The 19,699-nt window shown below is 44.1% G+C and overlaps 1 protein-coding gene across 2 annotated transcripts in view; it reads right to left on the bottom strand.

The window, feature by feature from the left end:
- TMTC3 (transmembrane O-mannosyltransferase targeting cadherins 3) overlaps positions 1-19,699 on the bottom strand; it is a 107,489-nt gene that overhangs the window by 30,687 nt on the left and 57,103 nt on the right. For both annotated transcript variants that reach the window (XM_073651635.1, XM_073651636.1), the window contains exons 9-11: positions 11,026-11,149; positions 10,211-10,322; positions 5,147-5,250 (exon numbers count right to left, since the gene is read on the bottom strand). In XM_073651635.1, the coding sequence (XP_073507736.1) occupies positions 5,147-5,250; positions 10,211-10,322; positions 11,026-11,149 (340 nt within the window). The remainder of the gene's footprint in view (positions 1-5,146; positions 5,251-10,210; positions 10,323-11,025; positions 11,150-19,699) is intronic.

The raw sequence follows: 19,699 nt of genomic DNA, 5'->3' as shown, positions 1-19,699 counted from the left end.
TGGTTCCTGAGAGACCCAGCGCCGACATTGCTGGAACACTGTTGGTGCTGCAGGTGAGTACAGGTGATGCTTATTTTACACTGAAAAAGGAGATTTTTGTGTACTAACCGTAAAATCTCTCTCAGCCTCTAATTGGGGGACACAGGACCATGGGTGTTATGCTGCTGTCCACTAGGAGGCGACACTATGCATAATCTGAAAAAGATTAACCGTGGCTCCTCCTCAGCAGTATACACTCCTGGACGGCGTCAGCCTTCTCCAGTTTTGTGCAAAAGCAATAGGAGGAACGTAACATGGATAACATAACCATGCCTATAAGAAGGCAACTATGTACGAGCAAAAGAAAAAACAATATGAGAACTCAACATAACGGCCCGGAACGGGCAACAGGGTGGCAGCTGTGTCCCCCAATTAGAGGCTAAGAGAAAGATTTTACGGTGAGTACACAAAAATCTCCTTTACTCTGTCGCCTCATTGGGGGACACAGGACCATGGGACGTCCCAAAGCAGTCCCTGGGTTGGAAGCAATGGACGAATATTGTGTAGACAGGCCCCTATAATTGGGGCACTGCCGCCTGCAGGATACGTCTACCCAGGCTCGCGTCTGCTGAGGACTGGGTATGAACCCTGTAGTGTTTGGTAAACATGTGTAGGCTAGTCCAGGAGGCTGCCTTACACACTTGTTGTGCCGAGGCCTGGTGCCGAATGGCTCAGGAGGCCCCTACCACACGTGTAGGAGTGTGCTGTAATACCTGCTGGAAGAGGAGAATTTTTGAGGCGGTAGGCCTCTTGTATGGTGGATTTGATCCACCTGGCAAGGGTAGCCCCTTGTGGCCGCCTTCCAGAAGAAGGAAAAGAGAATCAGACTTCCGGAAGGGCGAAGTCCTAGACACATAGATACGTAATGCCCTGACAAGGTCAAGCGTATGCAGAGCCTTCTCCACTCTATGAACGGGGACCGGACAGAGGGATGGCAGCGAAATTTCCTCATTGAGGTGGAAGTTGGACACAACCTTTGGAAGGATGGGACCATACGGAGAACTACCTTGTCGTGGTAAAAAGCCAGGAAGGGTTGTCTGCAGGAGAGTGCTGTGAGTTCAGACACCCTGTGTAGCGAGGTGATTGCCACTAGGAAAACCACTTTCTGGGATAGAAGGCAGAGTGAGACTTCCCTAAGGGGTTCAAAAGGTGTTTACTGTAATGCTGTCAGCACCAGGTTGAGATCCCACGTTTCTAGTGGTCGTCTGTAGGAGGGAACCAATCGGGAAACCCCCTGAAGAAATGTCCTTACTTGCGGCTTGTTAGCAATGCACCTCTGAAAAAGCACAGAGAGCTGACACCTGGCTCTTAAGGGAGGCCAGGGACAGTCTGGCCTCCAGACCCAATTGGAGAAACCCAAGTACCCTGGGGAGGGAATATGGGAATGGGGTCTGGCCACGAGGTTCGCACCAGGTAAAGAAGGCTTTCCAGGTACGGTAATAAATCTTTGCAGAGGTTGGCTTCCGTGCCCTGATCATTGTTCCAATGACGTCAGGCGAGAACCCTGACTGGGTTAAAACCCAGGTCTCAATAGCCATGCCTTCAAATTGAGGGTCCCCGAGTTCTGGTGGTAGAACGAGTCTTGTGACAGAAGATCCGGGCGGTCGGGGAGACGCCAGGGGACGTCTGCTGTGAGCTGTACGATGTCGGCGTACCATGTACGTCTGGGCCAGTCCGGTGCGATTAGGATGGTTGGAACTCCCTCCTCTTTGATCTTCCTCACCACTCTGGATATCAGGGGGAGAGGTGGAAAAATGTACAGGAGCTGGAACTGGGTCCAGTCCTGAACCAGGGCGTCCATTCCTAGCGCCCGCGGGTCGTGTGTTCTGGCCATGAAGTTGGAGACCTTGGCATTGAAGTGGGATGCCATTAGGTCCACGTCCGGAGTCCCCCAGCGATGGCAGATCTGGTGAAAAACTTCGGGATGGAGAGACCACTCTCCCGAGTCCATTCCTTGCCGGGTGAGGAAGTCTGCTTCCCAGTTGTCCACACCCGGAATGTGGACCGCAGAGAGAACCGAACCTGTGTCTTCTGCCCAGTGGAGAATGTGTGTCACTACTCGAATCGCCTGGGCACTGCGGGTCCCCCCTTTGTGATTCACATATGCCACAGCCGTGGCATTGTCCGACTGTACTCTGATGTGAGAGGCTGCCAGTAAGTGATGGAAGGCTCTCAACGCCAGGAGGATGGCGCGAATTTCCAAGATGTTGATGGGCATGGTCGCTTCTGCTGGGGACCACTTGCCCTGTGCTCTGTGGTGTAGGTGTACCGCACCCCAACCCGTCAGGCTCGCGTCGGTGGTCAGAACCTTCCATTGACCCGTGAGAAAGGATTTCCCCTTTGTTAGTGAGGTTGGCTTGAGCCACCAGTGCAGGGACCTCCTGGTTGACGACATCAGCTGGAACTCCCTGTCGAGAGAAAAAGGGTTCCTGTCCCATGACTTGAGGATGGCTAGTTGGGAGAGGCCTGAGGTGAAGCTGGGCAAATGGGATCGCTTCTATTGCGGCCACCATCCAGCCAAGGACTCTCATGGCAAACCGGAGAGATCGAGGGGGTTTGCTGAGGAGGGTGCGAACTCAATAAACGGAGAGTCAGTGCCTTGTCCTTGGGAAGGAGCACTAGACCCCTGAAGGTGTTGGATAACATTCCCAGGAAGATCAGAGACTGACTCTGGGTTGGTGATGACTTTCTTAGGTTGACTAACCAACCCAGGCGACTCAGAATGTCGATTGTGATTGAGACGCTGAGCTCGCAGTCCTTGAAGGTGGGAGCCTTGATAAGATCGTCCAGGTATAGAACGACTACTATGCCTCTGGAGTGCAGGACGTGCATGGTGGCTGCCATGACTTTGGTAAACACTCTGGGAGCCGTGGCGAGTCCGAACGGGAGAGCCATGAACTGGTAGTGATCCTGGTCGAATGCGAACCTGAGAAATCTCTGATGGATGGGCGCAATTGGTATATGCAGGTATGCGTCTTGTATGCCTATGGAGGAAAGAAATTGCCGACCGGTAGCTGCAGGGTTAATCTTTTCCTGCAATAGATAATGGCCGCCGGAGTATGAGGAAGAAGGGGGCGGAGAGCTGAAAAAGGGCGGCAGTTTGCTGTGAAAACGCCCTTTCAGTGTGGATCCGCCCCTTCTATGACACTGTAGAGTGTCATATTTGTCATCTGGGGGCGGGCTGGGGGGCGGAGAGGGGGGTGGCAGCTTCGGCTAAGCAGGAGCCGTGGTGTAAATTAGAAACCTGATGCCCAAAAGGGCTAAAGATCCGGCGCGGAAGTCCGGGAGGGGGCCGGATCTGAATCGGACCCCCCCCAGATTTAAAGGTAGGATAGAAGTGGGGGTATCAGCGGAAGGGGGGGGGGGGCCTTGAAGGGTCCCCCTGAGGCACCATAGCGCTGGTGCTGCCACCGAGACAGGGCCAGGAAGGCCTGTGTCTGTATTGTGCCATGCCTGCCTGCACTCCCCCCCCTGGCCCCAACAGGAGTCCGCAGCAGGGCTGGGGTCCCTGGATGCAGTGCAGTGTGCTAGCTACTGGGAGCTGCAGATTGCTGCCTGTCCAGGCCCTACCTGAGGTGTCTCAACCTAATACCCCCAGAGGGGGATTAGGGAGGGTGCTGTTGTCACCATCAGGGGGCTTTATCCCTGCCTCGACCTCAACCCAGAAACCAAAAGGAATTGGGGAAGGAGCGACATGGTGAATAGCCATCTCGACTTCAACTGTGCACCCCATAATAGGGGGCAGAGGAAGGAGCCATGCCGGGAGTCTCGCAGGAGACCCACTTATCTTAATCTGTAATCCCGTCGTTTAAAAAAAAAAAAAAAAAAAAAAAAATCGGAGTAAAAAATTTTAGGTGTGCCTCCTATGCGACACTAAGTAAAAACTGATTATGTATAGTGTCGCCTCCTAGTGGACAGTAGCATAACACCCATGGTCCTGTGTCCCCCAATGAGGCGACAGAGTAATATAGTATTTAAGAAAGTGTTATTTGAGTAGTGGTCAACCCCTCTAAGATTGGAAAATCTCACTTGAATATGTTACTTTTTATTGTGAATTTTGAAGATTTGTCTTAAGCAAATATAGTCGGTATCTAAGTCAAGTGCATTTACACCCCTTCAACAAATTCAGACAAGTTCAATTTTCCCCCTCCGTGTTCCAGTGGTTATAACTTAATAAAAAAAAAAAAGCTTGTCCTGCAGAATACTACACTGAAGAAAAATTATGTACACATACATATGGGTTACATTTGCAGTATTTCAATTATTATTTGGGGCGAAAAATAAAAAACAGCCATTTTGGAGCATTGTCCCATTAAGTAAAGTTTATGTAATTACTGTGATAACATGTATTTAGTTTTGTTGCTGTTTTACTACATTTGCACAATAAAACATTACATTTTTTTTTCTCTGTAAAACCACTTGGATGCCGAGGGGTTAAACAAGGTCATGGACCAATTAAATGCAGCTGACTGATTACATGAGCTCACCTTCCACTTCTATCTAGAATTTGGCCTTAGCCACATTCTTGCCTGTGTTCGAGCGTTTAAAAGGGGATCTGTCAGCAGGTTTTTGCTATGTAATCTGAAGACCGCATGAGGTAGGGGTTAAAACACAGATTTCAGTGATGCCTCTCTTATCAAGCTCAGTGGTTTTGTTTGCTTGCAATGATTGTTTTAGTACCAGGAGCTGATCATTGCTCAGACAGCAGTGCTGCTTCCTGGTCCAGTAACGCCCCTTCCTGTGATGGAGCACCTCACTGTCTATGGACTTTGGAGAGCCTGGTGTGGGAGGGGCTAGCTTTCTCAGCTCTGCTTCATTCTAAATCTAAAAGCTCAGATTGCTGGGTGCAGTTGTTCTGACAAAATCAAAGCTGTTCATTGATGGATTCAGCTTCTCTTTGCCTACATTATGGTGCTCTGAGATGAGGCAGCAAAAATCTGCTGACAGCTTCCCTTTAATAGGGATTCCCTTCTGCAGTCACATAACCACTTGAGCTACGCTTCTTTCAGACAGTAATTTGCTTTACCAGATGAGTGAGCACAGGATGAGCAGTGTACATAACATCTGGTCATATTTAACTAATGAAAATACCATAGCATATATTTACCTGTGGCATAAGGGACTTTGCAATTAAATATGACTCTTCAGCCTCTCTGCTTCTGTTGAGATTCTTATATGTTCTACCAACGTTCATATGAGCACCTATGTCATCTGTAAGAGAGTACAAATTACATCATTACAACTGTATCTGTCTGTAAGTTATAAGATGGCTCCCATATGAGTAGCTAAGGGCATTAAAGAGGAACTGTCACCATGATACACGTGGGCAGTTTTTGCCCATATTTTATTTCCGCAGCTCTCCTGAGTATTCTGTGTTGTTTTTTTAATCTGCTATATGGTTCCAGAGATTTGGGCCTTGTTATTTGTGCTACTTTTTATGATATTTAGTAAGGGGGTGTAGCTCATAGGATTCTCTGGGGGATGAATTTAGGCTGCTCTGCATAATTACCCTATGAGCAACAGCCCCTTCATAATGACCATATAAATTGGCAGTAAATAAAAAGACCATACAGGTGCATCTCACTAAATTAGAATATCCTCAAAAATTTCATTTATTTCAGTTCAATACAAAAAGTGAAACTACTATATTATAGAGAGTCATTACAAACAGAGTGATCTATTTCAAGTCTTTATTTCTGTTAATGATTATGGATTACAGCCAATGATAACACAAAAGTCATTATCTCAGTAAATTAGAATAAAATAACAAAAAACACCTGCAAAGGTTTCCTAAGCATTTAAAAAGGTCTCTTAGTCTGTTTCAGTAGGCTCCACAATCATGGGGAAGACTGCTGACTTGACAGATGTCCAGAAGGCAGTCATTGACACACTCTACAAGGAGGGTAAGCCACAAAACGTCATTGCTAAAGAAGCTGGCTGTTCACAGAGTGCTGTATCCAAGCATATTAATGGGAAGTTGAGTGGAAGGAAAAAGTGTGGTAGAAAAAGGTGCACAAGCAACCGGGATAACCGCAGCCTTTAAGGGATTGTTGAGAAAAGACCATTCAAAAAATTTGGGGGAGATTCACAAGGAGTGGACTGCTGCTGGAGTCATTCCTTCAAGAGCCACCACACACAGACATATCCAGGACATGGTCTACAAGTGTCACATTCCTTGTGTCAAGCCACTCATGACCAATAGACAATGCCAGAAGCGTCTTACCTGGGCCAAGGAGAAAAATACCTGGACTGTTGCTCAGTGGTCCAAGGTGTTGTTTTCAGATGAAAGTAAATTTTGCATTTTATTTGGAAATCAAGGTCCCAGAGTCTGGAAGAAGAGTGGAGAGGCACACAATCCAAGCTGCTTGAGGTCTAGTGTGAAGTCTCCACAATCAGTGATGGTTTGAGGAGACATGTCATCTGCTGGTGTAGGTCCACTGTGTTTTATCAAAATCAAAGTCAGCGCAGCCGTCTAGCAGGAAATTTTAGAGCACTTCATGCTTTCCTCTGCCGACAAGCTTTTGGAGATGGAAATTTCATTCTCCAGCAGGACTTGGCACCTGTCCACACTGCCAAAAGTACCAATACCTGGTTTAAAAACAACAGTATCACTGTGCTTGATTGGCCAGCAAACTCGCCTGACATTAACCGTATAGAGAATCTATGGAGTATAGTCAAGAGGAAGATGAGACACCAGACCCAACAATGCAGACGAGCTGAAGGCGGCTATCAAAGCAAGAAATAAACACTTCAAATAGATCACTCTGTTTGTAATGACTATATAATATGGGAGCTTCACTTTTTGTATTGAAGAACTGAAATAAATTAACTTTTTGATCATATTTTAGCACTTGTGCATATATATATATATATATATATATATATATATATATATATATATATATATATATATATATATATATATATATATATATATATATATATATATATATATATATATATATATATATTACACACACATATATACATATATATTTTTTTGTTTCAGTTGAGTATGTCTAAAATCTGAGTTTACATACTGCACAAGCAAAATTGCATGAGTGGGGAAATAGTTACTTATACTGTAGTTCAAACTCCATTTTATATACATTTTAAGGAATTTAACTGTTGCCAAGAACAACACTATAAATCCCACACATTTTACTGACTAAACAAAGATTAAAGTGTTTTCACAGTAAACTCTCCTCTATGTAAAGAGCCAAATATGTTTTAAACAACATAATGCCCTCAAGTTTAACGTATCTGTCATTTTGGGGTCTTTAGTTCACAACAAAAGCCACAATTTATACAAAACCACAAGCTTGGAAATACGACTGCTCCCAGTTTGTTGGTTTTGGGCATCCTGAATACATCTAGTGGTTTTATTTATTGGTCAACAGTTAGAAACTGAACTGAAGCCAGCCTGATAACATCAGACATCAAAGCTCAAGGGTTTTAGGAATTTATACAGAATTACTTTTCATATCTAGCTACAAATGTCACTCAGTTCCAAAGGAGCTTTAAGGCAGCAACAATTAGACTACAAAGTGCAGTGCATGGTATTGGGAAAGAGTCTTAATTTTTAGGTCATGCATTAAAAGGGGTTTCCAGGTTTGGGAGGAAAGTCTGCAGTGGGTGTGTAGACAGTGATCTGTGACAGTGTGGTGCACATGCAGTCATGATTCCTCAAGATTGCTGATGAGAACGAGCGGTCCCATGCAATTAATACACATGCATTCAGCTTCTCTCATAATGGCATACATACCTCATATATGCCATTCGCATTCATGTGACCTGTTGCTCACATTGGCAATACCTGGGAATAATGACAGAATCCGCACTGCAAGCTGTTATGAGTCAGAAGTCTGCAGTCACATATCATGACTGCAGACTTTGCTCTCAGTCCTGGACAACCCCTTTAATCTAGACTTTAGGTTCATTTATACATTTAAACCCATAATGCTACAGGAAATACTTATCAGTCATGAGTTCACATGGTGCAGTTGTGTACTGGTGCGATCAGCTGCAGCAGCCTGACATATACAGCCTTGCTCCTGCTGTAACTATTAGGCTATATGCACACGTAGCGTTTTTGATGCGTTTTTTTTGCCGCAGAAACGCAGCAAAAACGCTATGTAATCCGTCTGCCAGGTATTGCAATGGTAATCCTGATGTGCTGTGCACATGATGCGGAAATTTCCTCTCAGGATTACCATTACGGAAAAAAATGCAGGATGTCCATTGCAAACGCGTTTCTGCTGCGAATTTGCAGCCATTAACTTGAATTGAACCGCAGCAAATGCACAGGTATAATAGCTATACTTGCAGATTTGCTGCGTTTCAATTAAAGCCAATGGGCGTGAATTTGCGGCGGAAAAGCGCTGCGGGTGGTACCCGGGTCAAGTAACAGGGAGAGTGGTGCGGCTGGGGGGAGAAGTAGTCTGCTCAGCCGAGCCGGCGTACCCAAGGTTAAAAAAAGAAGAAAAAAAAAAAAAAGTAAAAATAATAAACAATATACCCAACCTCCCCCCCACCCCCTGGTGATGTCTTCAGCCCAGCGGTGCACTGCTGGGAGCACGCTCACTCCCAGCAGTGTACTGCGCTGCCAGGACCTGCGGTCACGTGAGCGATCAGCTGATCACTCACGTGACCTCACCTTGGGAACATTCTGAAGAATGAAGAAGGTTTGGGACAGCTGCTCTATTGAGTGGTGGGGGTGGTCCCAACGGTGGAAGTCCCACCAGATATTTATCACCCATCCCCTTTAAGTCTTCCCTTGTTTCACACACTACTGCTCATTATTGGTCACTTTTTTCTCCTATTTAGGCCTCATTCACATGTCTGTTTAAACACGTACGTCAAACAAATGGTATCAGTGTACGGTCCGTATTTTACCATCAGTGTACGGTCCAGGTTTTACCATCAGTGTACGGTCCAGGTTTTACCATCAGTGTACGGTCCAGGTTTTACCATCAGTGTACGGTCCAGGTTTTACCATCAGTGTACGGTCCAGGTTTTACCATCAGTGTACGGTCCAGGTTTTACCATCAGTGTGTCATATTCACAGATGGATAAATTACAAAGCTTCTCCTATACTTTGCAATGTTAAATAAAGACAGCATATGGATGCCATTCGCGTATTGTACGTGCTTTTTCTGACCCATATTGGCCCCTTTTATCCATTATACCAGAAAAAAAACTGATATTTCTAAGTGAGTTTTGCATGGACACTTGGTCCGTGAAATAATATGGACAAGTGACTAGAAACATAGAACATGTAACCATTATAATCTGTGAAAAAAATGGATACAACACATGCGTGCAACACGGGAAGTCTGAATGAGGCCTTGTAGCTGAAAAGCAATGGCTGAGATTCCCTTATGGGAACACAGTAGCTTGACAACACTCTGGCTAATAAAGGTGTTGCCATTTGCTTAGTATGTTAAAAAAAAAAACAAAGGAAGCTATACTCCGCTTTCGGTAGTTACCAGGCTAGAGTGCAGGCAGCTCCATGGTGTGTGTTTACACTGGTAGCAAGAGGTCACCGTTCAAAGTGACAGAAGTACTGCTGGCACCTGTGCTTCTCCGCCACTGTCCAATGACTTCTGCAGCATGTCATCAGCAACATCACTAATGGCGCACTGCGGAAGTCATCTGACCGCAGCTGCCAATCACAGGTCTCAGCGGTTCTTCTACCGCTTTGAACGGTGATGAATTCCTGCCAGTGTGAATGTAGAACACTGAGCGGCCCAAGCATCTGCTGGGAGGAGAGTATAGCTTCATTTGTTTTTTACATACCGACCTACCGGGGAAATCTTTATTTTGTCCAGACAACTCCTTTTATTAACTACACTATTTAGCCTAAATCAAGGGGCGATTTAGGCTGCTGTATGCCTATGTGGTGACATACGACAGTCTTCCATTGGCTGTAAAAGTTGATTAATTCTTCTGACTTAAACATTTCACAGAAGGGTCAGATGTAATGTGAACGGAGTCAAAGGGCTTGCCTGGAACGTTGATATTGATGACCTAACTACAGGATAGATCATGAATAAGAGATTGGTGATGGTGTCAGAATCATGAAAGCAGCATTATCAAAGCCCAAGGCTGTTATGATAAGTGTGAACATGGACAAAGGGTATTTATGGGCATTTCAGATTACACAACTTACCTGGCTGTACATGTGTAGCTTGCTTAAAGAACCTCAAAGCTTTCGCATAATTCTTTTCATTCTCCAGAGCATGGCCAACATTATTCCAAAGCTTCGCATTGTTCTTATTCACCTAGTAAAAAGATGATTAAACGGTAACACTTTTACTGCATGATCTGCTGAGCCAATGCGAATATGTACTTTTTGGAAAAAAAAAAAAAAAAAAAAAAATCAGGAATTTTTTCCCCAGAAATGACTAAAACAGCAAAAATCTGTTTCAATCCTCAGTGACCAGGCCTCAATGGACCTTAATGACGAGACCATTTTATTTGGTTATTGCCTCGATTTTCAGGAGCTTATTGTTTATTACTTTATTTTTATACATAATTTGTCTCGCAAGAGCTCAAAATATCTGGAGAACCTTTTTTTTCCCCATCCTCTTTAACTGGGGCATGTATATGAGCCACAGTTACAGGGGAAACTAGCCCCCTGCTATGCTAGACATCACTGGCACAGATGGCCTGGGTCTTCAAGGACCCAGCAGCTCTGCTATGCTGGCAGAAACCCGGCGATCATCTAGGTCTTACAGAAGCATTGCCAATGCTTCTGACTTCTCCCTTAGGTCCTTGGCCGGGGACTGGACATGCTCCTGTGAAACTGCAGGAGCTTTAACCCCACACTGTAAATTTACAATAGCACGGTGTTAAATTACAGTGACAAAGCCTTCATCGGGTCAAGGGGTAACTAAACTTATTCTTCTAGTTGATCGCCAAGAGTGCACGGTTATTTTTGTCCTGGGTACAACCCCATTATAAGTAGCCAGAGCGATACACTACCTTTAGGGCAGACATGAACAGATTGTATTCCGATTCCCAGTCCCAGTTCCTGTTAAAGGTTTTCACGGCATGAGTGAACAGCACCAATGCCAAGAATATCCAGGATAGCTTTCTCAACCTATTGCTGTCATAACCAAAAGGCAGAAAAGACAAAAAAAATTACTATAAAAAACCCCTGATATTTTATTATTGCATATAATAGCAAAGAACATCACTGTGGCTAAGATTAAAGGGAATCCGTCACCAGGTTTATGTTACTTATCTATAAGTAGCATGATGTAGGGGCAGTGACCCCGATTCCAGCAATGTATCACTTACTGGGCTGAATGCCGCAGTTTTGCTAAAATCGCTGTTTATCTATTCCAGACCTACCAGTTCTCGGAATGCTGAGCTCTGTGTAACCCCGCCCACATCACTGATTGGAAGCTTTCTGCCTATGCACAGGTTAGTCAAAAAGCTGGCAATAAGTAGTATGGAGGAAGGGGGAGCACATGAATATGGAGGACTACATAGCAGCAGGTTTACTAGTTCCCTAGTGAGAATGTCCGGCTGATAAAACAATAATTTTATCAAAACTACAGCAAGCAGCCCAGTAAGTGTCACATGGCTGGAATCAGGGTATCTGCCCCAACATCATGCTGCTCTCAGATTAGGTGGCAAAAACCTAGTGGCAGATTCTCTTTAAGGAAATACACTCTGAAAGTGGAAACATACATAAGGTGCTAATATTGTAGCTTTGTGAATGAAACTAAAGGGAATGAAGCAATATGGAACACAATCAGACATTAAGAAATGGAGTTCTCAGTTCTAGTTCCAGCTTCTCCAGATCAGTCTAAGTGTCTGGAAGTCGCAATCAATCTTCAATCTTGACAGAGATAGAAAATGTGAAAGAATAGCTGGTATTCATATGACAAATAACAATCCCAATATATCAACCACCATGGGTAGAAAGGCATGCACACGGCATTCCTGAGCCACCGCACAGCTTACTACAGGCCTAACAGCAAGAACAACATGCCGCAAAACCTATGGCCCATCTAGGGTCAAAGCCAACTTTTTATGCAATAAAAAAATCAGGTCTATTCAAAACAGAATTATTTTCTTTATGAAACTTTGTCTTCTATGGTGGTGAATGAACCCTAGCTGAAAATAGGGACTGGTGGTCTTAAAGAAGAATTACACCACAAAAGCAATGCATGCTATTCAGAAAAAAAAAAAAACCCTCTGATGAGACTTTTTCCCATTTAATGACTCCTCACAAAAACACAAAAGGGGCCAATAAATTAAGACTGGGCATTCTAAGCACAAGTCATAATGAATGGGTTGTAGTGGGTAAGATGCGCTAAATTCATTAAGAGCCATGCGACACTTAAAGGGAATCCGTCAGCAGGCTTGCTATGTAATCTGAGGGCAGCATGAGGTAGGGGCTGAAACACTAATTTCAGTGATGTGTCACTTATGCTGTGTGGCATTTCAATACAATGAGTGTTTTATCAGCAGCAGATTATCACTGTCAGGACTGGTGCCTGTAAGAGACCTGGTCTAACTTTGCCCCCAGCACTGATCCTGTTTACTGTCAATGTACAGAGAGCAGGGGAAGGTTTCTGAGCTCTGCTACATGCTACATCTAAAAACTGAGTGCATCACAACTGCTGCTCCCAGTAAACTAAGTGATACAGCGCTGGAATATGCAGGGTTTGATTTTTCGACTGTTAGGTTTTGGACAAGAAAGCCTAAATTTGTTTTGCAGCTAGATGGACATTTGCCATGGCATTGCTATAAACACTTATTACGCTTGCCTTGGGGGAGAGGGGGGATATTTGATATACATGTATGTATACACATACATACATACATACATACATACATACAGTGTACAATTGCATTTTAACGCAAAAGTTGACCAATAAAAAACGCAGAAATTTTGCAACACATTTAACAGTTTCCGGCGACGCAACATGGAAAAAGAAAATAAAAAAGGATTCTCATCTTTATTTGGCGTGTCTACTCCAATTGGAAAACATTCGAAAAAAGCAGTCGATGCGGTGGTTAAAAGTGGGTTGTATCAAGAGTGTAGCGTGTGGGACAAAAAAAAAAAAGACAAAATCGAGGAATACAATGAATGGTATGAAACACACGAAGTAACGTGCTCCAAAAATCATGGGGTAAAATGGAGAAAAACACTATCACGCAGGAGAAGAACGGAGTTCATTACGAAAAGTATATTTGAGACGAGGACAGCAAAACATTTTGTGTAAGTTTAAATGCGAATCCTTATAAAGATGAAGCTGCTGTCATGAAAAAAGAATGTGTCTGCCATGTAGAAAACAGAATGGCCATGAGACTCTGCAATGTGAAAAAAGATAAAGGTATCGCTGGCACAGGTGCTGGAAAATTAGATAGTCATTGGTGAACTCACTAAAGTATTATGGCTTGGCTATTCGCAGACATGCAGACTCTGTCAAAGAAATGAGGAAAAAAAATATGGGCCACGTACTATCATAAAAAGTTCCAGCGATGATAAACCGCAGCATGACAACTGCCCACTGTGTAAAGAGCTGGTGCAAGTGGGGTAAAGCCGAAAGTACACTTGCAACCTTCCATCACGATAAACCACCTCTTACTGTGAAGGGATTGGAGGTAATAAAACAAGTTTATGAAGAGCTGTCATCAGATGATTTGCTGGAACGTTGTGTTGGAGCAGAAACACAAAACAACGAATCACTTAACGCGCTCATTGGACTTTTGCTCCAAAACATCATCATTCGGGTGCAAAGATTGTGAACATAGCTATGTTTTTGGCAATAATTATCTTTTATGAGGGATCTATGCCAATTCTTAGAGTAATAACATGATGGGAATGACTATTAGACAGCAAGCGGAGTTGTACGTGCACACTCGGGACGAGGCTCGTGTAAGTCACTCGGAGCATATATTGGACTTTTACTGCTGGTATGGAGTCAAAAATCGTATGATGTTCCAATCAGAGAATTATTTCTGGACCCACTTTCTGATCCACACTATAAAGCAACAATGGCAGTGGACAGATATGAGGAAATTAGAAGAAACATTTGATTGGATTATAAGCGAACTCGTGCAGCGAGGTTCCAATAGACAAATTAGCCCCTATCAGGTATATCTGGAACATATTTATCAAAAATTGCACCAATCTTTACAATCCTAGTACTAATGTTACAGTAGATGAGCAACTTGTACCATTCAGAGGATGCTGCAAGTTCATACAATACATGCCCAGTAAACCAGCCAAGCATGGAATAAAAATCTTCTGTATGTGTGATTCTGCAAATGATTATGGCATAAATGGGCTTATCTACTGTGGCAAATAAGTTGATGCACCAGTACAGAAAGATCTAGGTCTGAGATTGTGAAAACACTTGCTGTACCAATATACAATTCAGGTAAACACATTACCATGGACAAATATTTTACCAATGTTGCACTGGGCAATTTTCTGCTTGAAAACCCTAAATTACTTACTGGTAATGTGATTTTCCTGAACCCATGACAGCACCACAATGAGAGAGGGGATCCGCCCTTCCAGGAAACCTACAGAATAAAAGGGGGGCGCCTCTCCACCACCTCAGTTGCTTACAGAGCATGAGAGGACACTACTTAATAGCTATATATCCCATGATTTTTCCTTCTACACAACGCGTGAATCAAACACCACGAAGGAAATTAAGTGATCAACTTCTACCAGTGATGGGAGAGAATATAAGGGTGCTGTCATGGGCTCAGGAAAATCACATTACCGGTAAGTAATTTAGTGTTTTCCTATCACCCATGACAGCACCACAAAGAGATTTACAGAGAAAAAAAATTAAAGTTAGGGTAGGACCACAGCCTGTAGAACAGTTTTCCTAAAGGAAAGGACAGCAGAAGATCCCAGATCAAGTCTATAGTGTCTATAGAAGGTGCAAGGTGAAGAATGAATCGCAACCTTACAAAATGCTTGATGGGGACATCCGCTTTCTTATTGTTCTGCCATGGATTCCCCGGATTAGCACAGAAAGTAGGGTGCACAATTTCCTGACTTCCATGGAAATTGGAAGCCATCTTCGGAAGATAGGGTAGCTCCGGAACCGGCCCATCTTCTAGGATCTGTATAAACAAAGGATTAACCGACAAAGTTTGAATGTCACTAACTTACCATGCTGAAGTCAGGGCCACCGGGATAATAGTCTTTAATGTGAAGACCCTGAATCCATGGGTTCAAGCGAAGGCTTGTAGAGCCGTAAGCACTGGATTCAGATCCCAGGGTGCCATCTTTGGACTGAAAATGGGCTTCGATCCAAAACTCACTTTCACATTCCTTGCTTATTCAATGCAGGTTGGACACTATTCCAGTAGTCTACGGCTAAAAAGGTCCACTTGCAATTCTCTTCCTCTTTATATGAGGTGTGTGAAAGATAAAAGGTCAGACTTCGCCATCTGAACTGATTAGACATAATTGTCATTAGGGATCTTGGCAGAGTTCCTCCAAAATGGATTACGGAAGATAAAGCTACTCTGTTGTATGACAAGACCTTTACATGGTGACCATGCGTAGATGAATGGAGCTTCCTTATATACTGCCTAAAGCTTCTTTAGGTTAGAGGAACCGGGTCTTTAGAGGCAGCCCACGGTGTGTACCCGTGACCATGCTACTACTGGAATGTAGGAGATTAGAGTTATTAACAGCAATATTGCCTTGTTCAGAGTTGTGGCCAGACTGCTTATTCATTTTGACATATAGCAGGACTCCTTATTCTACCTTGGGAGACCACAACTCTTACTCACTGCCCAGTGAGTTGTGCAGCGCTCGATGGATCTGCCCATAATCCCGAAATAGTTGAGGTAAACTATTGTCAATGCCTCCTCCTTCGATATGAGAGTTGTCCTAACTACTATAACTCTCCATAAAGCCTTAAGGCTCATTAACATCTGAATGGAAGGACGCAAACTGAAAGCCTAAATCCTCGTTTTATGGCAAGAACTATTCTCAGGAAATTTGATGTTTCATGTGAATTGGAACCTGATTGTATACATCCTTAAACGCCTATAATACTATATAGCAATCTGGAACTGCAGATTTACTAGCAGGTCTTAGAGAGTCCATTTTCAATGATCTAACTCTCAGGAATCTGTACAGCCGATTCGGAGAGCTAAGCACTAGAGCAGGCTAGGCATTCACCTTAGTCAAACTGCTTGAAAGCAGAGCAGTCGGTATGTCTCTTGGAGCTGATCAAAGACACAGGCCAGACGCCAAAGTATCAGTGGTTGCCCTGGATAAATATTGTTTTGTTTGATTGATCAAGCTGGGTTAGCTGAGCTGTATATGAGTAGTCAGGGTCTGTCTTATTTAGTCAGAGCTTGGACAAGACCAGAAATATTAATGTTTATGACTTCTGTGCAAACTGTAAAAAGCAACAAAACTGCGCTCGATTGGACCAAACCCACAATGGCTGTATGAGCACTACGTGATGCCTTCTACCTTTAAGAGTGAAACCCTAACAAGGTTTATTATTAACCTGCAAAAATAAGGAAGCGCTCTTATTGTCACCTGCCTCCAATCGGCATTCCACCGAGCCAGCTGAGGACCAGCCAGGAATACTGCTACCCTCTGTCTCACAATAGAGGTTAGGATATTTTTCCCCCTGAATTCAGTAAGCTTGCCATGCACAGTTTACAGTCGCTGAACTTGGTTTTGTCAGACAAACTTGGTTGTGCAACCAGTACCTTTACAAAGAGGGACTATGAGGCACAGGGGCGCTACAAGGCACAGACACCCTATAAAGCACTACAAGGCACAGGGGCACCCTGAAGCACCGAGAGACACTATGAGGCCCCATGAGGTACTAAAAGGCAAAGGCACTATGACGTGCCACGAGGCACTATGCTATGACGTGCCACGAGGCACTATGCTATGACGTGCCACGAGGCACTATGCTATGACGTGCCACGAGGCACTATGCTATGACGTGCCACGAGGCACTATGCTATGACGTGCCACGAGGCACTATGCTATGACGTGCCACGAGGCACTATGCTATGATGTGCCATGAGGCACTATGCTATGATGCGCTATGATGTGCCATGAGGCACTACGATGTGCTATAAAGCGCTATGCTATGAGGCACCATGATGTGCTATGTGGCACTATGATGTGATATAAAGCGCTATGCTATGAAGCACTGATGTGCTCTTTGTGAAGCGCAAAGAGGTTTTATGAGGCACTTTATTTATTTTTTATTTAATCCATCTGAATGAAGGCTAAGCCTTTCCTTTGGTAAATCTCAATTGTCAGACTAGCCCCACCCGAAGGAGCCAACTGATGAGACGCAGCTGGACAGCAGACCTTTACAGAGACCATGTGCTGTATTAACACCATGTGGTGTCCTGGATGGAGTAAATAGACTGGAGGACAACAGTAAAAACCTCTGAGTGTTAATTTAACATTTACTGAGCAGATTGAGGCTCATTTTTGTGGTAAACTCTGAATGCCAATCATGAGGCTCTGTGCGGCCCAGACATGTGGCTAACTTCAGCCTAGAGGTCTAAGGTCCAGCTTCAGTCCTGAAGCCAAATTTAAAGCACGAGGCCCTTGGCCCAGATGGCGTCTTACAGAGCGCACACACACACATTTTTGAGTTTTGCGCTAACTTCCTTCAGCCTTTCCTAGTAACCATAACAAGGAAATTGCCCCATAAACAAGGTAAAAATTCACAAAGATCACTCACCACCAGCTGTACGGATTCAGAGGCTGGACCAAGTCACAGGCCTGTTCCTCTCCATCCGTCCGTGCCTGAGAAATACTGGGGTGGTCAAACCCAGGCAGGGGTGCCTCCAAAAGTACGCCGATCAAAGCTGGAGCTTCTGACCCAAGGCAGGGGTGCAGCTCAACAGGTGCTCCCATTGATGTGCAGAGCTGGAGCTGCTGACCCCAGACAGGGGCGCAGTTCCGCAGCAGCTTCTCCACTGATGCACGGAACTGGAGCTGCCGACCCCAGACAGGGGCGCCGCTCAGTCGTATCCGGATCTTCAACAGGTAAGCCTGTGTAAGTTTCTCCCATCAAGGACCCTCCGGTACGCTTGTTGCATTATGATTGCAGTATTGACAGCAATGGCAGGAAATTTAAACCAGAAATCATCCTGTATTACAATAAAACCAAAGGAGGTGTAGACAAAATGGATGAAGTGGTGGGAGAATATTCATGCAAGAGGCAAACAAGAGGTTGGCCTGTAGTAATTTTTTCAAATATGCTTGATATAGCATCCTTGAATTCATTCATTATTTATACAGAAACTCATCCAGAATTCCATGCAAAGAGGAAGGACAGGAGACGCCTATTCTTGAAGGACCTTTGCCATGAACTTGTAATACCTCACATGATGGAGCGAAGCAACATGAAATGCTTGCCAAAGCAAACTAAGAAGCAATGAAACGGTGTGGCGTCCAGTTTCAGTATATTGCAGGGCCAGGAGAAAGAAAACGAAAGCTTTGTTTCATTTGTCCAAGAAACTTAGAGAGGAAAACTGAGCGATATTGTACCACTTGTGGGAAAAATGTCTGTAAAGAACATTATTCAGAAAAGATAACATGTGAAAATTGTTTGGAAGACCAATAAAGTTGAAAAATTGAAAAAGTTAGAAAAGAAAATGTAGCTGCAGCTAGTTTACTCTAGATTTATATACCTTTGTATGTTTTTCATATCTTTGTTTGAAATAAAAAAGTTTTTTGGTGTTATCTACAAAAAAAATAAATTAAAATGTTGTGCATTATTCATAACTTATTTTGCAATTTTGAAATAAACTTGTAAAAGTTATTTATGTGAGTTTCTCCATATATGATTTGCAAGGGGGCCTTAAAGGCCCCCGTTACGTAAGAGTGTAGATTTGTGACGTCACGAATGCTAGGGTTAAGTTGAAAACCATTTAAAGTATAATGGCCACTTCCAGTATAATAATAATGCTACTAAAAAAACTCGGCATACGAGCAGCATGGAGTCTACCCTCAGAACTTTTGGAGTTCCTTTTGCAGCCCCTTGATACAACTTCCTCCGCTTCAGAAATATTGGGGAATGAAGATAGCAGGGCGGGACCTCCCTCCTGTGCCGTTTGTCTGCACTCTCTGCGTCACAGTCTGTCCTTACTTGCCATACGGTACAGCTGCTCACAGGGGCACGCACTGGCCATTGGCAAATCGAGACTCAGCCATCCCCTGGTAAGACTCCACACACAAGAGCGGATGACTTTTCGCAGATGCATCTGATGTCTGGAGAATGGAGCAGTATACAATTTTGGGAAGATTAGGCATGAGGAGGTTAGCGCACAATGGGCACAAGGCACATGATGCTGCACCGACAGAACACATGCTTACACAGTATGTGCTGGGGGCAGGAGCACGGACGACGGAGGGTGGCGCGGACGACGGAGGGAGGACCATCAAGTATCTGTTCTCAGCAGCTACAGAGCCGATCATGGAATTTGCCGGACAAAACATTTTTGCGGTGGCTGGTAACAAGGATGGGGCATTCCTTCGAAAGGGTGGAGGGGTAAAAAAAACAAAAAAAAAAAACAAAAAAAAAAACTTGAAATAAGGTAATGAAGTGATTTGCAGAAGTGTATAAATTGCTGGGGCTACTGTTTTCTGCAATAAAAAAAATAAAATACA

The sequence above is a fragment of the Phyllobates terribilis genome, unplaced genomic scaffold (genome assembly GCF_046119375.1).
Source record: "Phyllobates terribilis strain yellow unplaced genomic scaffold, ASM4611937v1 Scaffold_11__3_contigs__length_659146591, whole genome shotgun sequence".
In the NCBI taxonomy this organism is placed as follows: Eukaryota; Metazoa; Chordata; class Amphibia; order Anura; family Dendrobatidae; genus Phyllobates; species Phyllobates terribilis.
This window is presented reverse-complemented; position numbering and strand designations above follow the sequence as displayed.